General features: G+C 45.5%; 1 protein-coding gene and 1 non-coding gene across 3 annotated transcripts in view; both read left to right on the top strand.

Annotated features, from left to right (window-relative positions):
- The window catches only part of LOC106601921 (A-kinase anchor protein 6), a 191,310-nt gene extending 169,218 nt beyond the window's left edge, over positions 1-22,092 (top strand). For both annotated transcript variants that reach the window (XM_014194357.2, XM_014194363.2), the window contains exons 14-16: positions 3,295-6,720; positions 19,109-19,225; positions 20,905-22,092. In XM_014194357.2, the coding sequence (XP_014049832.2) occupies positions 3,295-6,720; positions 19,109-19,225; positions 20,905-20,952 (3,591 nt within the window). In that variant the 3' untranslated portion in view covers positions 20,953-22,092. The remainder of the gene's footprint in view (positions 1-3,294; positions 6,721-19,108; positions 19,226-20,904) is intronic.
- Positions 10,188-10,263, top strand: trnaa-ugc (transfer RNA alanine (anticodon UGC)). Its single transcript has one exon. It is a non-coding gene; the product is annotated as a tRNA-Ala (tRNA).
- Positions 22,093-25,225: the final 3,133 nt, after the last annotated feature.

The raw sequence follows: 25,225 nt of genomic DNA on the forward strand, positions 1-25,225 counted from the left end.
ACCTCAGCCCAGCCTGGATGGCAAAACTCGGTTCATGCAAGTCTGACTGTAAAGATACCTAGTCCAGGGATGGGTGACTCCAGTCCTCAAGGGACCTTGGGTGTCTGCTGCTTTTCTCACTTAATTGCAGAATTGACCACTTAGATACAGCTGGTCACGTGGATATACTTTGTGCACAGGGCGGCAGGTAACCTAGCGGTTAAGAGCGTTGGGCCAGTAACCGAATGTTCGCTGGTTCGAATCCCGAGCGGACTAGGTGAAAAATCTGTGGATGTGCCCTTGAGCAAAGCACTTCACCCTAATTCCTCCTGTAAGTAGCTCTGGATAAGAGTGTTTGCTAAATGACTAAAATGTACATTTATATACTAGCAGCTAGCTATACATTCCGTTTCAGTCATAAAAGTTATACCCTCTAAAGAAGCCCCAACTCTAGAATGGCCTATTTATGAGTTGTATTATTCCTCTCAAAGTGAGCTGTCCAGGAGTAAGTTATTTAGGCCAGAGAATAAGAAGATAATGCAGTGCCTGGTAATAATCTAGTGCACTGTAACAATAATGGAGTAATAATAGTGATGTATACGGCAGGGAAAGTGGCTGTGGTACAGTTGGATATATGGGCTACGTACCAAATGGCACCCTTTTCCTATAGTGAGCTACTTATGACCAGGGCCCATAGGAATAGGGTGCCATTTCAAGTCAAATCAAACTTTATTCGCCACACGCGCCGAATACAACGAGTGTAGACCTTACCGTGAAATGCTTACTTTTACGCAGCCTTGGAGATATGAAAGGAGGGGGAATGGCGGCTGGTTGGAGATGGTCCCTTCCCATCTGACTGAACCCAGCATTGAACCCACTCCATCAGCAGGTGGTGTTTCCAAAGAATCATTGACTGGTGTTCATGTGTTAAGTGCACCATTCTTCCACGAGATATTCTATCATTTGGTGTTTTGTTGATGGTGATGGAAAACGCTGTCTCAGGCACCGCTCCAGAATCTTCCATAAGTGTTCAATTGAGTTGAGATCTGGTGACTGAGAAACACACACACACCCTTTTAAACCCCCCATACTCCATTGAGATCCCTTTTTCAAAGTCACTGAGATCTTTTCTTCTAGCCATGGTAGCCAAACGAATGGGCAACTGGGCATTTTATACATGACCCTAAGCATGATGGGATGTTAATTGCTTAATTAACTCACACCTGTGGTTCACACCTGTGTGGAAGCACCTGCTATCTATATACTTACCTCATTTACTTAAGTGTTTCCTTTATTTTGGCAGTTACCTGTACGATCTCAAGGCATGCCTTCACAACGCAACTCTATAGCCATTGATGACATTCTATACAGTACATAGGCTCAACCCCAGCCGTTCCACATTTCTACAGTGTGATATCTGGCAGTGTGAGACTATTCTATACACAATCCCCATTTTGCTCTTGAATGCGTAATGGCACAAGGCTCAGCTCCAAATATTGCAAATAGAGGCTTGTTAAAAAGTGGTTTGAGTAGTAGATGAGTAGTTGCTCTGTACGGTAGCGGTGTTTCCATCAGTGTGTTTGCGTAATGTGGAGAACAGATGGAATCGACCGTTAAATCTGTGACTCGGTAGTCTGGCCGCCACAACCACCACCTCTTCTATTCTCATGTAGATTAGATGGACATCTTCACGCGTAGTCCATAGTCTCTCTCTCTGTCCTCTCGTCCGCATTCCTGGAGGACAGCAGCGTGCTACTGCGGACCGGGGGTAGGGGTTGATCCAGTCCATTCGGGAGGTGAATTGAAGTACCTGAATTAAAGTGTATGAATTGAAAAATGCCCTTCGAAAACTATCCCCAAGGAAAATCCCCATATAAACCGAAATGTAACGTTATGAATCACTACTGGACCTCATCCCTGCTGTGATGGAAGCTCCATCCTCAGCTCTGGTACAAAATCCCAATGCAGGCAGGGTTTTTGGGTTGGTTGGTTGTCCACTCTGTTATAACCACTCCAGTGCAACAGGAAGAGAAGACAAATAGCAAAAGCAACTAGAAATCTGACCTTGCAGGCTGAAGTGCAATTTCACCGGGAGGATGTGTTCAGAATAGGGGAGAAACATAAAACATATTCACTGGGTTTGTTTATAAATGAAATACTGTGCTCAATGATAAAACGGCTGTGGCCACGACAGTCCCTTCTGTAGACACCGGCCCCACATCCTGAGACATTGCAGGCTAGCAGGGCCCGCCTTTTCTAGCGTTTGTGAAAATGAGAACGCTTTTCAACTTGGGTATTTTGAGAGCGCTCCTCTGTTACCATTCCATGTGGCGCGGAGGTGGGTGAAAAATATAATGTTTAAAGGCAATTATTCTCCTGTCAGTAAGGGGATTCTTGTCTCATTAGTTGCTCATAAAGTGCCCAATAAGACTGCCTAGCCTGTGTTCCTTGTGTGTTCCTTGTGTGTTCCTTGTGTGCTCCTTGTGTGCTCCTGGTGACCATTTAGTTCAATACTATATGTGTGTTATTAAGGTGTGTTATTAATGCTATAGGTGAAGGCTTTAGTTCAGATATCTTCTGAGCGAAGATCATCTTAAAGGGGTAATCTGCAGTACAGACAACAACAAAGTGGACACTGTTCCACTGTTTTAGTAAACAGTGGCGGAGGGTGGACGAACAATGGTCGTGGTGGAAACTCACCCCTGATTAGTTAGTTAGATAGTTGCTTGGTGCAACGTTTAGTCGTGTTGTCTAGGTTAGCTGAGGCAGCTAGTGCAGAGATAATAATTATTTTGATTTGATTAGACTGATTGATTGTTCTCACAACTGAAGGTTTTATCCTGCATTAGCAATCCCAGCTTAGAGTCATTAGGATTTCCCTTATCAGCAAGTAGAGAATAAACAGAAATCTAATAAAAATTCATTACACCGGGTGTGCCACATAGCAAGCGTTAGATTTACCACTTTATTAGATTAATGAGATAAAAATGGCTAATATAAATATGCCCTCTCTCTTATATTAACGAGATGCCAAGCAATTTGTATAATTGTGTCCTCCTTAGCAAAATGTCTGTGTCTAAGCACATTTCAAGACAATGGCACTTTGTTTGAGAGTTGTGCTATGGAATGCATTGCTTTTTAAATACTCTGATTATGTGATTTAGAATCCTGCCTAAAATGTAAAGTACTGTATGCATCATTTTTTTCAGAAGAGGACTTATTTTTTTATTGATTTCAGAAGAGAACGTTGTCATTTCAATCATTTTGAACCATTTCATTTGAGCTTCTCCCTTTTATCTCTCTGTCTCTTTGAAGGTCCCGGGGAACCTTGTAGAGGCTGGTCTCATGGACCTCCACGGCCCAGCGGAGGACTCCTGGGAGTGGGATGAAATGGACATGACCATCGTGGAGCACATGGAGCCACAGGAATTTGATGACAAACAAAACGCTGAATGTGATTCAGGATCCCCCGTGGCCAGTATAGACTATGACAAGTCCGAGGCGAGCCTGCATGTTACTCAGCGAGGAATATTCTTGAGCGAATCGTCCAGAGTGATGCCTCTGTCTTCTCAGCGTCCCAGTGTCTATCAGGTGTACAACCTGCATAATGTAGAGCTCTACAGACAGCCTCAATTCCCCTCTGTACACAAGACCTCTTCTCCAGCCAAAGCTGGGAGGAAGCAGCCTCTTCTGAAGAGCCTGAGCAAAGACTCCTCCTTCTCATCTGTGGAGTCCTTGCCAGACCTCCTAGGGGGACTGCTCGACGGGGGGAAGTATGGGGGCCGCGAAGAGTCTGCCCGCAGATCAGAGAGCGAGAGCGGGATAGTCAGCGAGGGCGACACAGAGACCACGGCCAACTCCGAGATCTGTCTGGAAGACCCCAGGAGAGGGGGCAGCACCTCCCTCACACCGCCCACAGGAAACGACTCGCCTGGGGAAAAGGACGAAGAGAGGGACAGGGTGTGTGATGAGGACATTGACAGGATCCTGGAGCGGGCCAACAATGTAGCTCTGTATGGGGACTGTGTGGCTGTCACGGCACTGAGAGAGATAGACAGAGACCAAAGTAGATCCAAAGCAGGGAAGAAGAGGAGAGGAGGAGGAGGAGAGGAGGGATGTGGAGGAGGGGAGAACTGGAGGAGACACAGGAGAGAGCCTAATGTGGAGATCCTGATCAACGGACATGGCTTCTGCCCTGACACCGAAGAGGATGAGACTCACGATGAGAGGAGAGTGACAGGAGGGAAGGGCCGTAGAGACGGAGAGATTCCCCACCTGTCCCAGGGGTCGTCCCTGGAGTCCCTATATGCAGCGGGGGAGCTATTTCCATCCGGCAAAGACACTCTGCAGCGCTCCATGTCTCTAGAGAGCTGGCTGGCCCCGTGTAAGAGCTGGGAGAAGGCCGAGGGAGAAGGAGATGGAGGCAGCCAGGGCAGCCTGAGGGAGCTGGGCCTGGGCATCGGAGCCATGGAGCCCACAGGGGAACTGAGCCGCAGGACTCTAGAGCTCCTCAAACGCCTGGAGAACATCCAGACCCCGCTACATGACCTGAAAATGACACGCAGCATCTCTGACATCACCCTGCTGAGCAGCAACTCCCTGCGCCTCCCGGGGGCCGGATATGGATCTGGGGGGCCCGGGCATGCTGGGCGCCTTTCCGGGGGCCGGGGTGGTCCCCCCTCCTCAGTCAATGAGAGCTCGGCGGCGTCTCTGACGGAGCTGAGCAGCACAGAGAACTCGTCAGTGGGCTCTGAGGACCTGGCTGTGCTTAGGAACCGCTGCTGTCTGCTGGACTCCAATGCCTCCTTCAGGAAGCACAACCATCGGGCCCAGCCAGGAGGTCATCATGGAGGTCACAGGGTTCACGACGAGGCGGACGCCAGCATCAGCATGGTGGTCAATGTGTCGTGCACCTCGGCCTGTACGGACGACGAGGACGACAGTGACCTTCTGTCCAGTTCCACGCTGACCCTGACTGAGGAGGAGCTGGGTATCAAGGAGGACGAGGAGGAGGACTCTTCAGTTACCTCCGAGGAGGAGTACACAGAGGGCTCCTTCGCCCTGGGCCTGGAGTACATGAAGAACGAGTTCCACAACTGGATCCAGAAGCCCTCCCGCTCCCAGCAGCAGTCCCAGTCCGGCTCCGGCAGAGACAAGAACCAAGGGGATGACCCTCTAGGGGACGAGCTGCAGTGTGGCACCCTTTCCAGAGATAACACTAGCAGGCCGCCTGTAGGCAACGAGTGCCGCTCCTTCCTGAGCCCCTCGGCGCTGAGGCTGCTTGAGTCCCACACCAACAGCATCGTGAAAAAGGAGTGTCTCCAAGGGCGGGACGTGGGGGACACCAACAAGAAGAACGCCACAAGGAGCTACATTAGCCAGTTTGTAGATGACATGGAGAACGGGAACGTGGACAACTCTCATATCAAAGGGAAGGATGAGGACGATGAGCTGTTGAGAGAGGAGGGGAGCCTCTTCACCATGAAAGGGGAGTCCTTCAAAGAATTCTATGTGAACGAGTCATCAATGAATGGAGGTGGGGACCAAAGAGGGGGTATGATCACGTTCACCACGCCGTCTTCATGTGAGACGCTGTCCCAGCTCCAGGCCAAAGAGTCATCTCTGGAGAGCCAGCTCCGAGGGGAGATCCCCTGCCACAGCTCCAGCCACCCTTCCCCCTCTCTCTCTCCACTGGAGGACTGCCAGGGGTCCCACCAACACCACATCCTGCAGAGACCACCACACTCTGGGAACAACAGCCAGGAGAACCTCTTCTCCTCCTTCCTCAGTGATGTCCACACCCGGCAGAGCAGACGAGAGGCCGGCACCAACCCCGGCCCAGACCCCAACTCAGACCGCCCATGCTGCAGCCACCCCCACCCCCAGCCTCCCCCACGCAAGGACCAGAAGAGCCAGGAGAACGTGCACAACTTTGTGATGGAGATCATTGACATGGCTTCTGTGGTTCTGAAGAACAAGGAGAGCCAGGCGGAAGACCAAGAGAGACCCGGACAGACTGGAGCCCAGATCAGGGACAAAGTCCTAGAGCACTCCCACCGGCCCATTCACCTCCGCAAGGGAGACTTTTACTCCTATCTGTCCCTCTCCTCCCACGACTCAGACTGTGGAGAGGTCAGCGTCTGCTTAGACAGCAAAAGCACCACCCCCTTACTGTCGACTACCCCAGACATCCGGGACGAGGAGATGCTGTTCGAGGCCTGCACTGAGGAAGTGTACCTGGGACCTCCTCTCTGCTACAGCATGGCCATCACCAAGAGGCCCAGGAGGCACAGTCCCAAACTAATGGACTACTATTCCTCCTCTCCCTCTGCCCAGAGTCAGAGCCAAGCACCTCTGCCTGCATGCAATGAATACCAAAAAGCACATGGTATTTCTCCTGGAAGTATAGCTGAGAGCCAGCTACAGTGCCATAATGAGGCTTCTTATCTTAATCCGTTACCATGTGAAACCCTGATAGACACTGTTGAATGTTTTGCAGATACTAAAATGCTTGAATCCAATATTTCCCCTGTAATGACTAAGATAAGAGTCTCTTGCTCCAGTACAAATCCTTTAAAAGAGGAAGGCAGCCTCTGTATTAATCCTAAAATTAACTGTCCCCCGATAAGAAAGTGTGATAGAGATGAAAAAGGGCCTTCTTCACAGTGGATGAAACAGAAGAGTGCCAGGAAAGGCCACAGCTCTCTTCAGGAAGTCAAGTCAACTCATAAACAGCAACAGGTGAGTTTAGACATTATACCCACCCTTCTATCTCGCGGTAATGGGACTGGTGTGCATTTCAGTCTGTATGTATTCATATCTGGGACTAAATATTGAAGAGGTATTTTTATTCACACCTTCGTTCATCCCCCCCCTCCCTCCTCCGCCTCTTCTTCCCCTGAAGTGTCGATGGAAGAGGGATTTGCTTAGAATCCTCCGGTTAAGAATGTTAAGGTCTACAGAACAGAATAATCATAATCAGTCAGATTATATTATGATTCATAAGCAAGAATTCCTGGCGAAGAATCATTACTTAATTTCATGACTGAATTAGCATGTGTTTGTGTTCTTTTAAGCGGTTTCTCTATTTCATATGCTAAGTTGCCAGGGCTCTGGCTGTTCTCTTCAGAAACCTGATGCCTGACCTTCTACCACACTATTCTTTGTCTGTGTCAATTGTTGAATAATTAAGTGATTACCTTGTAAACTGCCGTAATTATAAAAACATCCAACAAAGGAAGCTAAAAGGTGGGGTAGTTTGGGCTGGTGTAGACGTAATGATTCTTCTACAGACATGGAAATGTAATTGATACACAGATCTTTACAAACAGATTTTTCGAATCTCATTTTTTTTGTCACATGCGCCGAATGCAACAGATGTAGACCTTACCATGAAATGCTTACTTACAATCCCTTAACCAACAATTCATTTCAAGAAATAGAGGCTAAAAATAACGAGGCTATATGCAGGGGGTACTGGTACCATGTCAATGTGCGAGGATACAGGTTAGTTGAGGTCATTTGTACATGTAGGTAGGGTTAAAGTGACTATGCATAGATAATAAACAGCGAGCAGCAGCAGTGTAAAAACTAAGTGGGAGGGCGGGGGCAATGTAAATAGTCCGGGTGGCCATTTAATTACTTGTTCAGCTGTCTAGAAGCTGTTAAGGAGCCTTTTGGACCTACAGTGGCAAGAAAAAGTATATGAACCCTTTGGAAATACCTGGATTTCTGCATAAAATGTTAATAAAATTTGATCTGCTCTTCATCTAGGTCACAACAATAGACAAACACTGCTTAAACTGATAACACACAAACAATTATACGTTTTCATGTCTTTATTGAACACACCGTGTAAACATTCACAGTGTAGGGTGGAAAAAGTATGTGAACCCTTGGATTGAATAACTGGTTGACCCTCCTTTGGCAGCAATAACGTCAACCAAACGTTTTCTGCTGTTGCGGATCAAACCTGCACAACGGTCAAGAGGAATTTTGGACCATTCCTCTTTATAAAACTGTCTCAGTTCAGCAATATTTTTTGGATGTCTGGTGTGAACTGCTCTCTTGAGGTCATGCCACAGCATCTCAATCTGGTTGAGGTCAGGATTCTGACTGGGCCACTCCAGAAGGCGTATTTTCTTCTGTTGTTGTTGTGTTTTTGGTCGTTGTCCTGCTGCATCACCCAACTTCTGTTGAGCTTCAATAGCCTAACATTCTCCTGCAAAATGTCTTGATAAACTTGGGAATTGATCTTTCTATCAATGATAGCAAGCTGTCCTGGCCCTGAGGCAGCGAAGCAGCCTCAAACCATGATGCCCCCTCCACCATACTTTACAGTTGGATGATGTTTTGATGTTGGTGTGCTGTGCCTCTTTTTCTCCACACATAGTGTTGTGTGGGTCTTCCAAACAACTCAACTGTAGTTTTGTCTGTCCACAGAATATTTTGCCAGTAGCTCTGTGGAACATCCAGGTGCACTTTTGCAAACTTCAGACGTGCAGCAATGGTTTTTTTGGACAACAGTGTCTTCTTCCATTGTGTCCTCCCATGAACACCATTCTTGTTTAGTTTTTTACGTATCGTAGACTCGTCAATAGAGATGTTAGCATGTTCCAGAGATTTCTGTAAGTCTTTAGCTGACACTCTAGGATTCTTCTTAACATCATTGAGCATTCTGCGCTGTGCTCTTGCAGTCATCTTTGCAGGACGTCCACTCCTAGGGAGAGTAGCAACAGTGCTGATCTTTCTCCATTTAAAGACAAATTGTCTTAACTGTGGACTGATGAACATCAAGGCTTTTACAGATACTTTTGTATCCCTTTCCAGCTTTATGCAAGTCAACAATTCTTAATCTTAGGTTTTCTGAGATCTCTTTTGTTTGAGGCATGGTTCACATCAGGCAATGCTTCTTGTGAATAGCAAACTCAAATTTTGTGAGTGTTTTTTATAGGGCAAGGCAGCTCTAACCAACATCTCCAATCTCGTCTCATTGATTGGACTCCAGGTTAGCTGACTCCTGACTCCAATTAACTTTTGGAGAAGTCATCAGCCTAAGGGTTCACATACTCTTTCCAACCTACACTGTGAATGTTTAAATGATGTATTCAATATAGACAAGAAAAATACAATAATTTGTGTGTTATTAGTTTAAGCACACTATGTTTGTCTATTGTTGTGACTTAGATGAAGATCAGATAAAATTTGACGACCAATTTATGCAGAAATCTAGGTAATTACAAACGGTTCGTATACTTTTTCTTGCCACTGTAGACTCGGCGCTCCGGTACCACTTGCTGTGCGGTAGCAGAGAGTCTATGACTTCGGTGACTGTCTTTGACAATTTTTTGTGCCTTCGTCTGACTCCGCCTAGTATATACTGTAGGTCCTTGATGGCAGGAAGCTTGTCCACTACAGCCCGTCGATGTTAATGGGAGCCGGTTCGACCCTCCTTTTCCTGTAGTCCACGATCAGCTCTTTTGTCTTGCTCACATTGAGGGAGAGGTTGTTGTTCTGGCACCACACTGCCAGGTCTCTGATCTCCTCCCTATAGGCTGTCTCATCGTTGTCGGGGATTAGGCCTACCACTGTTGTGTCATCAGCAAACTTAATGATGGTGTTGGAGTCGTGCTTGGCCACGCAGTCGTGGGTGAACAGGGAGTACAGGAGGGGACTGAGCACACGTGGCAGATGGGTTGTTGCCTACCCTTACCACCTGGGGGCGGCCCGTCAGGAAGTCCAGGATCCAGTTGCAGAGGGAGGTGTTTAGTCCCAGGGTCTTTAGCTTAGTGATGAGCTTTGTGGGCGCTATGATGTTGAACGCTGAGCTGTAGTCAATGAACATCATTCTCACATAGGTGTTCCTTTTGTCCAGGTGGGAAAGGGCAGTGTGGAGTGCGATTGAGATTGCCTCATCTGTGGATCTGTTGGGGTGGAATGCGAATTGGAGTGGGTCTAGGGTTTCTGGGATGATGGTGTTGATGTGAGCCATGACCAGCATTTCAAAGCACTTCATGGCTACCGACGTGAGTGCTACGGGGCGGTAGTCATTTTGGCAGGTTACCTTGCTTTCTTGGGCACAGGGACTATGGTGTTCCGCTTGAAATGTAGGTATTACAGACTCGGTCAGAGAGATGTTGAAAATGTCAGTGAAGACACTTGCCAGTTGGTCCGCGCATGCTCTGAGTACATGTTCTGGTAATCCGTCTGGCCCCCTGTAGCTCAGTTGGTAGAGCATGGTGTTTGCAACGCCAGGGTTGTGGGTTCGATTCCCACGGGGGGCCAGCAAAAAAATGTATGAAATTGTATGAAATGTATGCATTCACTACTGTAAGTTGCTCTGGATAAGAGCGTCTGCTAAATGACTAAAATGTAAATCTAAAATGTAAATGTTGACCTGTTTAAGGGTCTTGCTCACATTAAAAAATATATATATATTTCACCTCTATTTAACCAGGTAGGCCAGTTGAGAACAAGTTCTCATTTACAACTGCGACCTGGCCAAGATAAAGCAAAGCAGTGCGACGAAAATAATAACACAGAGTTACACATATAAATAAATGTACAGTCAATAACACAAAATAAAATCTGTATACAGTGTGTGCAAATGAAGTAAGGAAGTAAGGCAATACATAGGCCATAGTGGCGAAGTAATTACAATTTAGCAATTGACACTGGAGTGATAGATGTGCAGATCAGGATGTGCAAGTAGAAATACTGGTGTGCAAAAGAGCAGAAAAAAAACAAAAAACAAATATGAGGTAGGTAGTTGGTCGGATGGGCTATTTACAGATGGGCTGTGTACAGCTGCAGTGATCGGTAAGCTGCTTTGACAGCCGATGCTTGAAGTTAGTGAGGGAGATATAAGTCTCCAACTTCAGTGATTTTTGCAATTTGTTCCAGTCATTGGCAGCAGAGAACTGGAAGGAAAGGCGGCCAAAGGAGTTGTTGGCTTTGGGGATGACCAGTGAGATATACCTGCTGGACCGCGTGCTACGGATGGGTGTTGCTATGGGGACCATGAGCTGAGATAAGGCGCAGCTTTACCTAGCAAAGACTTGTAGATGACCTGGAGTCAGTGGGTTTGGCAACGAATATGTAGCGAGGACCAGCCAACGAGAGCATATAGGTCATAATGGTGGGTAGTATATGGTGCTTTGGTGACAAAACGGATGGCACTGTGATAGACTGCAACCAATTTGCTGAGTAGAGTGTTGGAGGCTATTTTGTAAATGACATCGCCGAAGTCAAGGATCGGCAGAATAGTCCGTTTTACGAGGGTATGTTTGGCAGCATGAGTGAAGGAGGCTTTGTTGCGAAATAGGAAGCCGATTCTAGATTTCATTTTGGATTGGAGATGCTTAATATGAGTCTGGAAGGAGAGTTTACAGTCTAGCCAGACACCTAGGTATTTATAGATGTCCACATATTCTAAGTCAGAACCGTCCAGAGTAGTGATGCTAGGCGGGCGGGCGGGTGTGGGCGGCGATCGGTTGAAGAGCATGCATTTAGTTTTACTAGCGTTTAAGAGCAGTTGGAGGCCACGGAGGAGTGTTGTATGGCATTCAAGCTCGTTTGGAGGTTTGTTAACACAGTGTCCAAAGAAGGGCCAGATGTATACAGAATGGTGTCGTCTGAGTAGAGATGGATCAAAGAATCACCCGCAGCAAGAGCGACATCATTGATACATACAGAGAAAATAGTCGGCCCGAGAATTGAAGCCTGTGGCACCCCCATAGAGACTGGCAGAGGTCCGGACAACAAGCCCTCCGATTTGACACACTGAACTCTACCTGAGAAGTAGTTAGTGAACCAGGCGAGGCAGTCATTAGAGAAACCAAGGCTGTTGAGTTTGCCGATAAGAATACGGTGATTAAACAGAGTCAAAAGCCTTGGTCAGGTCGATGAAGACGGCTGCACAGTACTGTTTTTTATCGATGGTGGTTTGATATCGTTTAGGTCCTTGAGCGTGGCTGAGGTGCACCTGTGATAAACTCGGAAACCGGATTGCGTGGAGAAAGTACTGTGGGATTCGAGACGGTCGGTGATCTGTTTGTACACTTGGCTTTTATAGACTTTTGAAGACTTGGGCCAGTTGCTGCGGGGGGTGCAGAGCTGTTGGCCAGGGTTGGGGTAGCCAGGTGAAAGCGTGGCCAACTGGAGAGAAATGCTTATTGGAATTCTCAATTATCGTGGATTTATCGGTGGTGACAGTGTTTCCTAGCCTCAGTGCAGTGGGCAGCTGAGAGGAGGTGCTCTTATTCTCCATGGACTTTAGTGTCCCAAAACATTTTGGAATTAGTGCTGCAGGATGCAAATTTCTGTTTGAAAAAGCTAGCCTTTGCTTTCCTAACTGACTGTGTATATTGGTTACTGACTTCCCTGAAAAGTTGCATGTCGCGGGGACTATTCGAAGCTAGTGCAGTGCGCCACAGGATGTTTTTGTGCTGGTCAAGGGCAGTCAAGTCTGGAGTGAACCAAGGGCTATATCTGTTCTTAGTTCAATTTTTTTTGAAAGGGGCATGCTTATTTAAGATCAAATCAAATGTATTTATAAAGCCCTTCTTACATCAGCTGATATCTCAAAGTGCTGTACAGAAACCCAGCCTAAAACCCCAAACAGCAAGCAATGCAGGTGTAGAAGCATGGTGGCTAGGAAAAACTCCCTAGAAAGGCCAGAACCTAGGACGAAACCTAGAGAGGAACCAGGCTATGAGGGGTGGCCAGTCCTCTTCTGGCTGTGCCAGGTAGAGATTATAATGGAACATGGCCAAGATGTTCAAATGTTCATAGATGACCAGCAGGGTCAAATAATAATAATCACAGTGGTTGTCGAGGGTGCAACAGGTCGCACCTCAGGAGTAAATGTCAGGTGGCTTTTCTTAGCCAATCATTAAGAGTATCTCTACTAGAGGTCGACCGATTATGATTTTTCACCGCCGATACCGATTATTGGAGGACCAAAAACCCCGATACAGATTAATCGGCTGATTTAAAAAAAATGAATTTGTAATAATGACAATTACAACAATGCTGAATGAACACTTATTTTAACTTAATATAATACATCAATAAAATCTATTTAGCCTCAAATAAATAATGAAACATGCTCAATTTGGTTTAAATAATGCAAAAACAAAGTGTTGGAGAAGAAAGTAAAAGTGCATTATGTGCCATGTAAGAAAGCTAATGTTTAAGTTCCTTGCTCAGAACATGAGAACATGTGAAAGCTGGTGGTTCCTTTTAACATGAGTCTTCAATATTCCCAGGTAAGAAGTTTTAGGTTGTAGTTATTATAGTAATTATAGGACTATTTCTCTCTATACGATTTGTATTTCATATACCTTTGACTATTGGATGTTCTTATAGGCACTTTAGTATTGCCAGTGTAACAGTATAGCTTCCGTCCCTCTCCTCGCTCCTACCTGTGCTCAAACCAGGAACACATCGACAACAGCCACCCTCGAAGCAGCGTTACCCATGTAGAGCAAGGGGAACAACTACTCCAAGTCTCAGAGCGAGTGACGTTTGAAACGCTATTAGCCCGCACCCGCTAACTAGCTAGCCATTTCATATCGGTTACACCAGCCTCATCTTGGGAGTTGACAGGCTTGAAGTCATAAACAGTGCAATGCATTGCGAAGAGCTGCTGGCAAAACGCACGATAGTGCTGTTTTGAATGAATGCTTACGAGCCTGCTGGTGCCTACCATCGCTCAGTCAGACTGCTCTGTCAATTCATAGACTTAATTATAACATAATAACACACAGAAACACTAGCCTTAGGTCATTAATATGGTCGAATCCGGAAACTATCACGTTTATTCTTTCAGTGAAATACGGAACCGTTCCGTATTTTATCTAACAGGTGGCATCCATAAGTCTAAATATTCCTGTTACATTGCACAACCTTCAATGTTATGTCATAATTACGTAAAATTCTGGCAAATTAGTTTGCAACGAGTCAGGTGGCCCAAACTGTTGCATATACCCTGACTCTGCGTGCAATGAATGGAAGAGAAGTGACACAATTTCACCTGGTTAATATTGCCTGCTAACCTGGATTTCTTTTAGCTAAATATGCAGATTTAAAAATATATGCTTCTGTGTATTGATTTTAAGAAAGGCAGTGATGTTTATGGTTAGGTACAGTCGTGCAACGATTGTGCTTTTTTCGCAAATGCGCTTTTGTTAAATCATCCCCCGTTTGGCGAAGTTGGCTGTCTTTGTTAGGAAGAAATAGTATTCACACAGTTCGCAACGAGCCAGGCGGCCCAAACTGCTGCATATACACTGACTCTGTTGCAGAGGTGACGCATTTTCCCTAGTTAAAAGAAATTCATGTTAGCAGGCAATATTAACTAAATATGCAGGTTTAAAAATATATACTTGTATATTGATTTTAAGAAAGACATTGATGTTTATAGTTAGGTACAAGTTGGAGCAACGACAGTCCTTTTTCGCGAATGCGCACCGCATCGATTATATGCAACACAGGACAGGCTAGATAAACTAGTAATATCATCAACCATGTGTAGTTAACTAGTGATTATGATTAATTGATTGTTTTTTATAAGATAAGTTTAATGCTAGCTAACAACTTACCTTGGCTTCTTACTGCATTCGCGTAACAGGCAGGCTCCTTGTGGAGTGCAATGTAAAGCAGGTGGTTAGAGCGTTGGACTAGTTAACCGTAAGGTTGCAAGATTGAATCCCCAAGCTGACAAGGTAAAAATCTGTCGTTCTGCCCCTGAACAAGGCAGTTAACCCACTGTTCCTAGGCCATCATTGAAAATAAGAATGTGCTCTTAACTGACTTGCCTAGTTAAAAAATATTTATTAAAAAAAAGAAAACAAAAAGAAAACAAAAATCGGCAAATCGGTGGCCAAAAATACCGATTACCGATTGTTATGAAAACTTAAAATCTGCCCTAATTAATCGGCCATTCCGATTAATCGGTCGACCTCTAATCTCTACCGCTCCTGCTGTCTCTACAAAGTTGAAAACAGCAGGTCTGGGACAGGTAGCACGTCCGGTGAACAGGTCAGGGTTCCATAGCCGCAGGCAGAACAGTTGAAACTGGAGCAGCAGCACGGCCAGGTGGACTGGGGACGGCAAGGAGTCATCAGGCCAGGTAGTCCTAGGGCATGGTCCTAGGGCTCAGGTCCTCCGAGAGAGAGAAAGAAAGAATTAGAGAGAGCATACTTAAATTCACACAGGACACCGATAAGACAGGAGAAATACTCCAGATATAACAGACTGACCCTAGCCCCCTGACACATAAACTACTACAGCATAAATACTGGAGGCTGAGACAGGAGGGGTCGGGAGACACTGTGGCCCCATCTGACGATAAACCCGGACAGGGCCAGGATATAACCCCACCCACTTTGCCAAAGCACAGCCCCCACACCACTAGAGGGATATCTTCAACCACCAACTTACCATCCTGAGACAAGGCCGAATATAGCCCACAAAGATCTCCTCTACGGCACAACCCAAGGGGGGGCGCCAACCCAGACAGGAAGTTCACGTCAGTGACTCAACCCACTCAAGTGACGCACCCCTCCAAGGGACGGCATGGAAGAGCACCAGTAAGCCAGTGACTCAGCCCCTGTAATAGGGTTAGAGGCAGAGAATCCCAGTGGAGAGAGGGGAACCGGCCAGGCAGAGACAGCAAGGGCGGTTCGTTGCTCCAGTGCCTTTCCGTTCACCTTCACACTCCTGGGCCAGACTACACTCAATCATAGGACCTACTGAAGAGATGAGTCTTCAATAAAGACTTAAAGGTTGAGACCGAGTCTGCGTCTCTCACATGGGTAGGCAGACCATTCCATAAAAATGGAGCTCTATAGGGGAAAGCCCTGTCTCCAGCTGTTTGCTTAGAAATTCTAGGGACAGTTTGGAGGCCTGCGTCTTATGACTGTAGTATACGTGTAGGTATGGTGAAAAAGGTGAGGTGAGGAAGGCACTTTTGAAGAACAACCAGGCATCCTCTACTGATGGGATGAGGTCAATATCCTTCCAGGATACCCGAGCCAGATCTATTAGAAAGGCTTGCTCGCAGGAGTGTTTTAGGGAGCGTTTGACAGTGATGAGGGGTGGTCGCTGAGATCCTGGTTGAAAACAGCTGAGGTGTATTTAGAGGGCAAGTTGGTCAGGATGATATCTATGAGGGTGCCCATGTTTACGGATTTGGGGTTGTACCTGGTAGGTTCCTTGATAGCTTGAGTGAGATTGAGGGCATCTAGTTTTGATTGTAGGATGGCCGGGGTGTTAAGCATATCCCAGTTTAGGTCACCTAAATGTACGACCTCTGACGATAGATGGGGGGCAATCAATTCACATATGGTGTCCAGGGCACAGCTGGGAGCTGAGGGAGGTTTATAACTAGCGGCAACAGTGAGAGACTTATTTCTGGAGAGATGGATTTTTAAAAGTAGTAGCTTGAACTGTTTGGGCATAGACTTGGATTGTAGGACAGAACTCTGCAGGCAATCTCTGCAGTAGATTGCAACTCCGCCCCCTTTAGCAGTTCTATCTTGACGGAAAATGTTGTAATTGGGGATGGACATTTCAGAATTTTTGGTGGCCTTCCTAAGCCAGGATTCAGACATGGCTAGGACATCAGGGTTGGCGGAGTGTGCTAAAGCAGTGAATAAAGCAAACGTAGGGAGGAGGCTTCTGATGTTAACATGCATGAACCCAAGGCTTTTCCGGTTACAGAAGTCAACAAATGAGAGCTGCTTGGGGACACACAGGGCCTGGGTTAATCTCTACATCACCAGAGGAACAGAGGAGGAGTAGGATAAGGGTACGGCTAAAGGCTTTAAGAACTGGTCGTCTAGTGCGTTCGGAACAGTAAAAGGAGCAGACTTCTGGGTGTGGTAGGATGGATTTAGGGCATAATGCACAGACAAGGGCATGGTAGGGTGCAAGTACAGTGGAGGTAAACCTAGGCATTGAGTGACGATGAGAGAGGCTGCAACTCTGGAAGCGCCAGTTAAGCTAGGTGCGATCTCCGCATGTGTGGGGGGTGGGGCAAGGGAGCTAACCGAGGCATGTAGAGTGGGACTAGGGGCTCCGCAGTAAAACAAAACAAGGAGAGCTACCTTAAACAACAGTATACAAGGCATATTGACATTCGAGGGAGGCATAAAGCAATCACAGGTGTTGATTGGGAAGGCTAAGAAGACAACGGGTAAACAGCTAAGACAACAACAACGGGTAAATGGCGATGAATGGGCAGAGAGGGTCAGTTAGCTACACACAGGGCCTGAGTTCGAGGCTGGGGCCGAGAGATAAACAAAATGAAGTACCGTGTTAATGAACAGTCCAATAGGCATCAGCTGTGTAGCCGAGTGATCATAGGATCCAATTAGCAGCAATGGACAAAACAGGCTGGGCAAATGGGAGACACGGCGCTTAGAGAGTTAGCGGGCCGGGGCTAGTAGCTGGGTCCTCACGACATCAACGACGCAGAGGTTGGCTGAGAGCACATCGGCCGAAATACATCAGCAGACCAGTCGTGATGGATCGGCGGGGCTCCGTGTCGACAAAGGGTCCAGGCCAATTGGCAAGAGAGGTATTGTAGTTGGTGTACTTCGTTTGCTAGCCGGGGGAATGGGCCTAGCTCGAGGCTAACTGGTGCTTGTTTCTGGACAAGGGTGTTAGCCACGATAGCCACTCGGTAGCAGCTAGCTAGCGGCGATGATCCGGTGTAATGGTCCAGAGCTTGCGGCAGGAATCCGGTGATGTAATGGGGGAAAAAAGCAGTCCGATATGCTAAAGGCTGATATCGCGCTGTGCAGACTGGCAGATATTATCCGGGCTATCCAGGCTAAAGCGACTGGTGTCTGTGCTAAAGGTAAAGACTGCTAGCAGTGGCTAACAATGACTAAATAACTAGAAGCTACGGAGAGCGTGATCACACAGTGGTCCGGAACAGCTGGTGCTCTCATGCATGCTTCAGTGTTGCTTGCCTCGAAGCGAGCATAAAAGGCATTTAGCTCGTCTGGGAGGCTTGCGTCACTGGGCAGTTCACGGCTGGGTTTCCCTCTGTAGTCCGTAATAGTTGCAAGCCCTGCCATATCTGATGTGTCAGAGCCGGTGTAGTAGGATTCAAACTTAGTCCTGTATTGACGCTTTGCCTGTTTGATGGTTTGTCTGAGGGCATAGCGGGATTTCTTATAAGCGCCCGGATTAGTGTCCCACTCCTTGAAAGTGGATGTTGCCTGTAATCCATGGCTTCTGGTTGGGATAAGTCACCTTAGGGACAACGTCGCCGATGCACTTATTGATGAAGCCGGTGACTGAGGTGGTATGCTCCTCAATGCTATAGGATGAATCCCGGAACATATTCCAGTCTGTGCTAGCAAAACAGTCCTGTAGCGTAGCATCCGCGTCATCTGACCACTTCCGTATTGAGTGAGTCACTGGTACTTCCTGCTTCAGTTTTTGCTTGTAAGCAGGAATCAGGACAATATAATTATGGTCAGATTTACCAAATGGAGGGCGAGGGAGAGCTTTGTATGCGTCTCTGTGTGTGGAGTACAGGTGGTCTAGAGTTTTTTTTCTCCTTTGTTTGCACATGTGACATGCTGGTAGAAATGAGGTAAAACGGATTTAAGTTGGCCTGCATTAAAGTCCCTGGCCACTAGGTGTGCCTCTTCTGGGTGGGCATTTTCTTGTTTGGTTATGGCCATATACAGCTCATTGAGGTGGAAAATATACGGCTACGAATAATATAGATAAGAACTCTCTTGGTAGATCGTGTGGTCTATAGCTTATCATCTTTTCAAAGCTATTAAGGCAATTCTCAATAAAAAGTATTTAAAGGAAAGAGGGGAATTGTTTTCCATTCGGTACTTGTTGTTTGAAGTTATTTACCCTAACCCTATGTTATTTCCTCATCTCTTGTTGCTATGCTCTGTAACTAAAGGATGAGTGGATTATAAAATACTACAGAAAATATAACACCACCAACAATTCAATTCTAATGTGTTTTGATGTATTTTCTCTCCAACCCTCTCCCTCTCTTTCACCCCCTCCCTCTCTCCGCATCTCTCTATCTCTTTCCCTCTCTCGATTGCCCCCCCCCCTCTTCATCCTCTCTCTCTCCTCTCCTCAGTCTCCAAGGTCAGGCGAAGGTTGTGGGGAGGTCGGGGGCCGGGGCCCCCAAGGTAGTGGCCCTGTCTCTGACGGCTCATCTGCCTCAAAGACTGGAACCTCCAGGCCCCAGGTCAGGGTACGTATGATGAGCACCGCCACACGCACACACACACCCTCACACGCCCATGCATGCATGCTTGCCCACATAGACACACACACACTAACGGACCCCCTTGGGCTGTGTACTCTACCTGGGAAAATGGCTAAAGGGGTTTCTCCCTGTCATCGTAGCGTTGCATTGCAAACAACACATTTTCCACCTCATTCCATTCTGCAAGTAAGCACATTTAAAAGAAGATTTGCCATTAATTCAAAAGGTGAACTAGTACTCTATTTCTTTTCACCCGTCTCTGCACTAAATGTTCTATGATAGGACATAAAAGCTTATTTTTGGCATTCAGGACTCAAATGCCTCAGTCTAGTAGTCAGACAATGTTATGATTCAAATGACAGGAACTCTAATCTCCACGTGGTGGCACCTTTACCAGCAAATTGGTTTGAAAAGTAGCTATTATCTAACAAGGGATATATATATATATTGGCTGGGGTTAGCCGTTACAAAATGCCCTTTCCTCACTCTCTTTTCATGGCCTCATCAGAAAGTGCTGGAAGAATGAGGGCCTTTGCTTGGGTAGTCAATCATCCTCCCTTATGAAATACGTATCTCACAAAGATGAAGAATACATCAATGACTTCACAGTTTCATTCCATTCCCTTCTGGGAGTCTCTGAGCAAGTTCACATGTACACACAGTACGCATTTAACCTTACCCACGATTATTTTAATACAGTATATATTTATTTTCCACATTTAGCCTTACTCAACTAGAAGTCAGTCACCACAAAGGCAACTCACCTCAGAACTATATATATATATATTCATGGCTCTGTATCCCTCCGTGGTATGAACAAACTGTTACTGAAGGGAGAGTTGCATTTAGTAATGTAGTGATGTCATCCCCAAATAGGCACCCCTGGGGCTAAACACTCTGCTGTCTCCCCTCTGTGAGTCCCCCCCTGTCCCCCCTCTCCCCCGCTGTCCCCACGCTGTCCCATGCCAGCCCTCAGGGCAGGACACGTGAGCCCCAGCCGAGCCCCGGTAGTCTGTACACACACACACACACACACACACACACACACACACACACACACACACACACACACACACACACACACACACACACACACACACACACACACACACACACACACACACCGCTGCTGCAGGTGAGCCAGTCATGTCCCCATGCGAGTCCCAGCCTCAGAGAGCACAGAAAACGACACACAGTAGTCAGATACACAGCTGTATCTGACCCCTGTAGCACCGCCTCGTCTGGCCCACTTGATCAGCCTTGCTGCACGCCACAACACTATAAAAGGGGAACAGGTGCAATAAGGCCAATGATGAATACAGACTATGAAGCACTGCTAGATGAATCAGCGGTCTGTGGTTTAGAGACTCATTTAACTAGTAGTTTTGTTGTCTATACTGCAGAGGTATTGTGTCACAGCATTGTTTGTTGAAATACTGTATGTACATTGAGGACAAATGTTTCAAATTCTTACCCTTCATATTGTGTTTTTGAGAATATGTGATGTTGGATTGTAACATCACTGGCAGTGTTTGTGTGAGCTGGTCACTACTAAATTAGGGGGAATTTTTGAAAAGTTAAAATAGGTATAGAACAGTAGTGTGTTATGATAACTTACTAATTCACTGACATTGGAATGGATTGTTGTGTTCTTTTGTTTACAGAGACTATCAGGGAGTGTTTCCACAGCCACCTCCAAAACTCAGCTGTGAGAGAGGAGTGAAGTGCCTGTGTGCAGTGTCCATCCTGGTGGTCTGTGGCCTGGGCTGGGCTCTCTCCCTGGTCCCCCTGTTCCCCTGGTGCATGGCTCTGTCCAGACTGCTCTCCAGCTTCCTCCTCTTCCTGCTGGCTGCTGTAACGCTGACCCCTGACCTTTGACCCCCACCGTCCTTTGCTCCTCCAATCCTGTCCCAGACTGGAACTGAGCTACCTCACTGCTCTTCCGACCACCATGCAAACCCCACGTCCATTTCTCACCACACACACACACACACACACACACACACACACACACACACACACACACACACACACACACACACACACACACACACACACACACACACACACACACACACTTATTCCGCCAGTTTGCATGGCATTTCTCACTATCTCACCGGTACTGTACAACCAGCTGCAGATGTTATAAGCCCAGGGCACAAGTTTCCTTGTTTGCTGCATCAGAACAAAGTAGGGTAAAATTTGAAGAGGACACATGGAGTGGAGGAATCCTATGAGAACAACACTGCTGAGAGTTCCACAGAGTTCTGAGACTTTCAGCTCCATGACAACGTGTGTTAAGAAAGAGAGAGAAGAGAGTGATTGTGTTGGCGCTCAACTGATGAAGGAAATGGAAGTTGGACCGATGTCATAATGAAAGGCAAAAGCAAGTAGATCTATCTATGCAACACGTCCCAGGTTGGAAACAGCTGAACAGTGTTGTGTAGTATAAGATTGATGACGACTGTTGACTTAAATTCAGTATATATCTGCCATTTCCTTTTTTTTATTGCTAAGACATAGAGGAACGGTACGAGGGAAGGTTTTAAACGTAAAAAATGTGTGCCTTGCTATTGTTGTTTCTTATACCTTTTGTTAAAACACTGCTTACCCAGTTAGGTGTTCAAAAGATGTAGAGAAAGAAAAAAAGGACAACCGGCAAGGTTGAAACAGGCATCTGTTTCTATGTATACGATCTCCGACCTTGACGTATAATAATGGTGTACATGCTTTGTGTTTAGTGTAAAATTGTACGCGTTCTGTGATGTGGAATATTATGGGCCTTAAAGTGCTAGACTGCATGGTTAATAAATATACAAACATGTTGAGAAATAAACGTTATTCATTGGAAACCATTGGATTACATGCCTGTTCTGTATGTGATTCACCTTAAACATGTACAAGCATCTTTCAGCGTTCATCATTTCTCCTCCTTCCACTATAGACACAAAAGTGGAACATTAAATGAGAAATAAGGAAAATGGGTCTGGGTCTAGGCCGTCATTGGGGATTCCAGGAGTTAGTACTGCGAAAAGCAGGTGATTGACAAGACTGATTGAGGTTATATGAAAACAGATGTTTAGGGATGTCATTGAATGTTAACTACAAAAAAAATATATGAAGTGTATGCCAGCATCCTAAATGGCACCCTATACCCTATATAGTGCACTACCATTGACCAGAGCCCTATGGGGCCTGGTCAAAAGTTGTGTACTATAGGGAATATGGACACACTGTATGTTAGCAAGTGTATAGGCATTACATTGACCACGGTGCGAGTGTGGCCTGCCACACAGACATTAGCATGAGTAATTGGTTGTTTACAGGAGGTGTTGATGATCCTGAAGACGATAGGACAGGAGAAATTATACTCTGGGCCCATCAGCCAATCAGCTGCGGAGGTACATCCCCGACATGCTCACACACACACACACACACACACACACACACACACACACACTGCTCAACAACCAATCAACTTTTCCCTGATTGCTTATACTAGCCTTGATGACAAACCCTTTACTGTAATCGTCTATTTGGTCTCATGGAAGATGCTAGTTTGTTGATGAGTGTGCTCCTACATCAGATCAAATCAGACAGAAAAGGGAATAGTATTCATTGTTTATAAAATGACTATGTATGTGAATATTACGTAAAACAATCGTTTCCTGTCATCAGTTGCCATGTTACAACCTCTTGATCTAGCAAAGTGCAGAATACAGAATAAAAACATTGCATGTTATATCACATTATGAGGTATTTGATTACTGTTGCTTTCCTTGTACTTCTATCTTATTAATAGGAAAGTTGCCAAATAGTTTTTTATTCTTATTGTTGCTTGACTGATAGGATTAATAAATTAGAATGGAAATGCATTCCTACATTGTCCTCAAAGAAACATAATGTGGTAGAAAAAAAGAAAAGAAATGTGCCTTTTTGCAATTATCACGATATTTTTTGTAAGAAATGGAAATAACTTTAAAGGGAATAAAGGTCATGTGTATCGAACCATTGTGGCTTTGCAATTACCACCAGTCAAAATGTTGATTTGGGGTCTTTGCTTAAGCATGGATGGCAAAATGAATAAGATGGCTGGCTACTCTTTGTTGAAAAGATCACACATGATTACGCCACATCAAAAAGACAAGAAGGGAAATCATTTTTCTGTGTAGAAAGTTAGGAAAGGGAGGGATGAAAGAGTCCTGTTATTTAAATGTCACAAACTTTGGGGAAATATTTTGGGGCGTGGTTGTACTGTGCGTCAAGTTTTTTCTCTAATGAACTTAGGATAGTAATGAGTCAAGGCAAAGGTTTTACATTGCAGTCTGATGTAAAACATTCAAGTATTTTGGTAGCATTCAGTAAGTATCCGTCATCGTTGATGGCCTTGTGTGCTTTTGAGAGCTTTCACGGTCTTCCGTTCATTTCCAGAGATGGATAGAATCATTTCCTCATCATCAAAATGCCAATGTACTTTAATCTGGAAAAGGAAAAGAAAATGGGGGTATGAATTGAAAACAGATTCGCTTAAGCTTGTGTGCTACATTATAGGCGTATGTATAGCGAGGCTATTAGAGACTCCCACGTTGTTCACTATGACAATCAATGTGAGCGATGACAAGCCTGTACATTGGCACACACACACACAAAATAACAAAATGTGCCATGTGAAAGTCATATGCTGAACAAAAAGTTTAACAATTGGAAAAGAGCTGTGAAAAGAATGTTAAAGTGGGCAAAACACAAGACAACCAGATGTGAGTTGATCATTGTGGTATACAGTGGCAGACATCAGCTGTGTGTGTGTGTGTGTGTGTGTGTGTGTGTGTGTGTGTGTGTGTGTGTGTGTGTGTGTGTGTGTGTGTGTGTGTGTGTGTGTGTGTGTGTGTGTGTGTGTGTGTGTGTGTGTGTGTGTGTGTGTGTGTGTGTGTGTGTGAGGGTGTGGGCGATGACAGGGGTGCTGGCCCCATCAGTGGACCAGGGATTGTGCTGAGTGTGTTCATGTAATTTGAGAGGTTTAGGTGATTGCATTTCAGACATGTCATCAAACCGCATTAAGAAACAATTTGATATGGAATCACATAGGAGTCTGAAAGGGCAGTGCGGGAGCTTATAATAGAGGATAAATAAAAGCAAGGATGTCATCTCCACTTGGACATTCCGATCAATCATTAGCATATTGAAAGTATTTTTTCCTGAATGTCCCATCTGTAATTCCTCACAACAGTTAATTTATCATTTCTCTTGAGCCAAGAGTCATCTTCAAAACACAGGGAAGCAATATTTCAGATTACATTAGGGTGGTTCAGTAAAATGTGAGTGTTTTCCTTGCCCTATGCCTCCCTGGCTTTTAAAATTCACAAGCTAACCTATCCATCAGATGGGACAATGGAAATTAAGTGATTAAAGTAAGAATACGATCAAAGGTGATCTTTCACCACGAAAAATGACCCTTACTTTACAGTAAACATGGGATGGTTGCTTAAACAGAGACTAAGCCTAGCCCTGGACTAAAAAGCTTTTTCAATTGAGAATCTCCATTGAGAATGCTGTTTAGTCCTGGACTAGGCTTAATCTGTGACTGGGAAACCAGCTCTAAATTAGTTTTAAAAACTGTGGTATAGTGCATACTGAAAACTTGTGAGAACTTTATTATCTGTGATATTAAAACCATACTGTCCATGCAACTACAGGTATATGATCTTAATTTGATCACTTTTTTTGCTGAGAATTTTCCTACACCGCAGGAAATGCAGATGAGCTTCATGATTTACATAAATTCACTGAAAACAAACTCCAATACACAGTTATATTAACAATATTGCTCTTTTCAGGTAGCTTACTTTTGGCCAGCTACAGTAATAGCCTAACCACCGATCAAGTAACATTATGGAGTAAACGTTCAAATAATGTTGCTGAAGGATTATTTTGCTGTGACAATATAGATCAAATTAAGATCCTACATCTGTATTGTCCTTTAAATCC

The sequence above is a fragment of the Salmo salar genome, chromosome ssa01 (genome assembly GCF_905237065.1).
Source record: "Salmo salar chromosome ssa01, Ssal_v3.1, whole genome shotgun sequence".
Classification (NCBI taxonomy): domain Eukaryota; kingdom Metazoa; phylum Chordata; class Actinopteri; order Salmoniformes; family Salmonidae; genus Salmo; species Salmo salar.